Source organism: Populus euphratica, unplaced genomic scaffold (genome assembly GCF_000495115.2).
Source record: "Populus euphratica unplaced genomic scaffold, PopEup_1.0 scaffold249.1, whole genome shotgun sequence".
NCBI classification, from domain to species: Eukaryota; Viridiplantae; Streptophyta; class Magnoliopsida; order Malpighiales; family Salicaceae; genus Populus; species Populus euphratica.
In genome coordinates this window covers 259,463-264,846 of record NW_011500130.1, presented here as the reverse complement: position 1 = coordinate 264,846, position 5,384 = coordinate 259,463, and the positions used below count along the sequence as shown (strand labels likewise).

The 5,384-nt window shown below is 33.5% G+C and overlaps 1 protein-coding gene across 1 annotated transcript; it reads right to left on the bottom strand.

The window, feature by feature from the left end:
• Positions 1-320: 320 nt before the first annotated feature.
• Positions 321-4,758, bottom strand: LOC105110372 (uncharacterized protein At4g15970-like). Its single transcript, XM_011005396.1, has 4 exons — positions 4,149-4,758; positions 1,398-1,763; positions 829-1,310; positions 321-570 (listed from the first exon to the last, which is right to left on the bottom strand). Exons 1-4 carry the CDS (start codon positions 4,362-4,364, stop codon positions 564-566), a joined length of 1,071 nt encoding a protein of 356 aa, XP_011003698.1. The 5' UTR covers positions 4,365-4,758; the 3' UTR covers positions 321-563.
• Between the last annotated feature and the right edge of the window lie 626 nt (positions 4,759-5,384).

The following is a 5,384-nucleotide window of genomic DNA, read 5'->3' as shown; positions in this document are numbered from 1 at the left end:
GATTTGAACCCTTGTTCGCATGATTTTACTTGTGAATTTTTGGAATGTGATCCTTTTTGAATTTTTAGAATTGAGAATAGTTATTTTTTTTAATTTTGTTTTTATAATGTGGAATTGTGGATTTTTTTTAAAATACCGCTCAGAAAATATTGTTTTTTTTATGTAAAAAAATAGCCGCACTGCAGAACCGCACAGTACTTGAATATATTAGTGGAACCATGGCTGATTCATCTTGTCCAACAAACAGTCGAGGTCCGATGTCTAACCTCAGAACAAGTAAGGCGTGATATCATCTATAGAACTTTTTGAACTGAAACTGGAAACTATTTGCAATTTCTAGATTTCCACTTTAACTAGATCTTTGGTTTTACAAACTGTATACATCACTTTTTTCTTAGAGAGACATCAAGAGCAATCCTCTAACAAGAACAGTTTCGCACCTTCATTGATTTCACACAATTGCTTTAGAAATGTGCAGGAATGTTAACCACGATCAGTTTTCTAGAATCTATCAGGAAGGTCAAAGGATGCAGGATGCAAGTGGAAGCCTGACTCCTCTGGATTTATGTCCTGCAAATGGTCAAAAAACTGGCTTCAGCAATCAAACACATGAAAACCAGAGGTAACACATAGCCTGCGCAGCATATTATATTGAATTTTTATATATCCCTTCGTTATTCTTTAAGTAATTAATCATAATAGAGCTCGAATACGGCTACTTATCTTCCTCCATGTTTTGTATGAAAGATTATCGGTAGGATGATTTTTTGATAATATCTTATAGTAGCCGGAAATCAGACCGAAAGGTTGAAGATACCGAAACCATACCTGCAATTTTGAGGAGCTCTCCAGGCGGGTGATGCTGATGCTTTTTCCTTAAGAGGCAACGACATGAAATTCTTCCAGTCTTCAAGCACAATTTTAAGATCATGAACTTTAGTCTCCAGACCATAGCAGCAATTTGCATGCATAGTACAAACTTCGTGAAAATCCTTGCTACGTTCACAAAAACCACCAAAGTAAGCTGTGTCTAGAAACCTCATTTCTAGTCTGATCTTCTCGAGGAAAGGATCGTTTTTTATCTTATTCAATACATCTTGATCATGATTGCCAGGATAGGTTTCTCTAGACTGGAACCAAAACTTGTAGAATTGAATCGTCCGAAGATTGGATCTGACATAGGTAAACCCTCCATTTGGTCGATTATTTTTGTCTTCAGGGTTGCCGTAGTAGTTATCACATGCTATCTGGAAATCTACTTTCGGATAGAACCGTGGAAATGGATTTCGAAGCCACACAATATCTGCATCCTGGAAAAAGGGGAATAAAGGAGTCAGATAGCAGGAAAATGGAGTTGATCTGAAGAACACACGTAAGCCAAAAAGGCCTGTCTATACCGTGAAAACAAAGCTGTAGCCCATCTCAAGAACAGTGCCCAAAAACTCGATTCTCCTCCACATCATCTTTAGGTATTCTTCAGACATGAAGTATGCTTCACTTGAGAAATTAAGCCCTTCAGTTCTGAGAGCATAGCAATGTGGATGTATAGCCACGCAACGAGCATGTGCCTTCTGGTCCAAGGATATTATGATCAAGTTATTTACAAGTTTTTGTGTGTTGTCTCCAACTTGAAAACTCTCCAAGAAGAGATCAAATATAGATCCAGGCTCTGCCCATGCTTGATTCAATGTTGTCAAGATCACAGTTTTATGCTTGGTGGATGCGTTCTTCAAAATTCTCTCCAATTCCATTTCATTTTTTCCCTGGAAATCCATGAAATGTACCTATCTTAATCGCATCCACAAAAATTTGAAGTTTATAGATGATGAGACAATGATAATGATAACCAAAAGAAGAAAAAAATGGCCTCTGCTTCGGAAAAGTACTCAAGAGGGGTCATGAAGACACGATGATTAATTTCTCATCAAGTTACCAAACATTTAGCTATTTTTTGTTGATTGAATTTTTTATTGGATGATAAACAAGTTCTTCCATCAAGTGCTAGATATCATGGTGCGCAACTCAGCAAACCATGTCTCTTGTAAACTCAGCAATCATACACTGTCAGCGATCAATAGTTTGATGTGTCGTCTATTCCCCTTCCTCTTGTAATATTTTCAAAACATAAAGAACTCCATTTTCAAAATATATTAAAAGCAAAAACTTCAACATGTCTGTCGTCCAAGATAAAAATAAATGAAAGGCAACTTAAATGCAAACTAGATCTAGGCATAATTAGCTGTACAATTGCCAGCCCCCCCTTTCATTTATATTTTAGATGTTTTTGGTTTATTTTCTTTTTTTTTATTAACAGAGGGTGTTTAAAAGTATAATATTAAATTTTTAAAAGTATTTTTTACTTAAAAATATATTAAAAAATTATTTTTAACATCAGCACATCAAAACGATTCAAAAATATATAAAAAAATTAAAATAAAATAAATTTAAAACTGCTCTAAACATAGCATAAATGTTAGTAAAATAGTGTTCAACTGTTAAAGCTAATAAAGCTGTAATTGCTTATTATTTACCGGGATAAATAAAATAAATAATTATATCTGCTAATTAAGGTAAGAATTCTCTTTTTTATAAAATAATTGCTTTTTTAATTTCTCTTTTATGTTTCTCTTTCACTTTATATTTATTTCTTTATGTTGTAAGTACAAATAAATACCATAAAAAATTATTCATTCTATATTTTTGTTATATAGAGGTCGCAATGAAGTACGTAAATAAATTTAATTTAAATATAAGACCACTAGAGATGCAAGTATTTTTATTAATTTAAAACAAAAAATTGTGAAATACACTTAATAATTATGAAAGTATTAAATTGGAAATGTCATGTGAATGAATTGCAACTTGATTAGCACTAATGAACTCGTCATAACCTATTGTTGATAACCCAAATTAAGAGTATCAAATTTGGATTTCCAAAGAAAATTCCCAAAGCCACGCCATTGATTGGTTGGCATGGGGCCCACAAAAGAGAACCCACCAATGAAATGGCAAGCTGATTCGGAATCACATTCGAGAAACTCAATGATGTGCTTCCGAATCAACGTCAGGCAGTAAAAAATTGTAAGTCCACGTTAGAAATATTTTAAATTATTTTCTCATATTGTTTCTTGTCAATGAATGTCCCATAAAAAAAAAAAATAATGAATGGACCCCAGAGAGTCACATCGTTATTACCACCTTGTAAACATCTTAATTACAATAATAGTCTAGATAATTAGATCACTAATTACCAACTCTTTGAAGATCACTCTTATATTGTAACTTATTGGTATTATTTTAAGAATAATGACCCTATCTTCATGTTCAATCTTGGGCCCACATACGACTGGGTCTCCTGCAATGGCTGAGAAAACAAGCCAGTGCTTCTCTCCTCGGACTTGTAAGAAAGGTTTGCAGAGTTATGGACTTCTAGGCAGGAAGCCAGAGAGAAGGATAAACTATGTTGTAGCCCTTACACTTTTCTTAATGTTCTATCTTAGCTCCTACACTTGTTGTATTTTTCACTGTTAATTTTATGGTCTGGTTTCGAAATATATTTATTTATCACATCGAAGTTGGGAGGAGAAAATTGAAAGGTGCTTTCATTGGATTAGCTATTGAGCATTTAAGGGGGGCTAGATTGAGACTTTTTCAAAACTAATGGGTTGGTATTGAAGAATCTTAAACTAAAGGACCTGGAGTGAAAAGTTGATAAATATTTGGAGACTCAAATATAGTTTGCGAAAAAAATCCAGATAATTGAGTAATGTTCACTTCAACATCAAAAAATGGATGATAACATTTTTTAATGTTAAAAATACTTCAGCTAGCCAGGAAAAAAAGAAGCTCACACATGCTCTTCCTCTGGATTATCTACTTTAATGCCTTGATTTTTGTGATTTTGGTTCTTGGACAATTCTGTCTTGGTTTCATGACTACTGTTGAATTCAAGACAAGCTGCTAACATAGCTACATGAACTCTTGAAAGTTTTAAGCCAAAGGGTGACGAAGAAGAAGAGGAAGAAGAGGAGGAAGAAGAAGAACACTTTCAAGAATATATTGAACCAACCAACTAAAAGAGTAAACAAGATCCCACAAAATTAATGGAGTAAATCCAAGCATTACAGGATTATAAAAGGAAAACTCACCTTAGAAGTTCGATTGTCTAACATGGAAAGTGAATCTGAATCAGAGGAGGAGCCAGGCAGGAACTCAAAATGGTAGGCAGACTTGTACAAAACGATGCAAGAAACAGCAAGAACTCCCAGAAACAAAACTGTGATTCTTACAATCGGCTTGTGGATGACCGCAGAGGAACTATGCAATGTTCCATTGACCATGCCGTCACCACCAGTACCAGTCATTTTGCCTGCTGCTGTTGATGATGAATTGTTGCCTTGTAATTCCTTGTTTTCTCCAAACTAGAACTGGTCTCTCCTATGTAAACGTAGCTTCTCTGCAGGTCAACCTTGTTGCCCTCTCAATCTCTCTCTACTGCCTTGTTTGATTATATATATATTTGGTTTAGTACTTGGTTAATTTCTTACCTGTTCTTGATCGATCCAGCCTAGCTATCTGTTGAATATTCCTTGTTGGGATTGAGGAGATGAAACAGTAGGGCAGTATCATAGTCGCTGGAGTACTCGTATAATTGACGTGACTACCCATTTAATTATGGACCCTGCTAATAAAGATATAGAGACGAAAAGCAACTTGCCGAAGTATTTCATCACCCGCAACGCAACACTTCGAGGCTTTCCCCTGCGCTCAATGCCGGCTTAGCTTTTTTTAATATAATAAAAATATTCAACCATTATTAATACATTTTATAATAAGAAAAAATAATCATCAATTCAAAATACTATATATATAGAACGGGATTTATTTTAAATGTTGATACGGTGGTATATTAGATTATATTTATTTTTAAATATTAAAATGATTTTATATTGAATTAATAATTAATGTGTGAAAGCTAGCTAGTTAGAAATTACCCTAAACATATAAGGAAAAATGAAGTTTGGCGCCTATTGTTTTGGACTCGGAAAAATTAATACTTGGACCCTAACTTTATGATAACTTTTTTGAAAGGTCTAAAAATTAATTTAAAAAAAAATATATATGTGACTGAGTTTATCACTCACGATGTCTCGACGCAACATTTTTTATTTAATAAAAAGGTATATTTTACTCTTTATACCCTTTAACAAATTAAACTTAGACTTTTCGCTAATAAAAAAATATTACTTTATGCTCGAGAATCATTTTGAAACGAGATTTTTAAAAAGTTAAATTAAATTTTTCATCTTTATGTGGCCCTCAAAAATGGTTTTTCCAGTAAAAGTAAAGTTTTGATTAGAAAAATCATTGATTATAGTATAAAG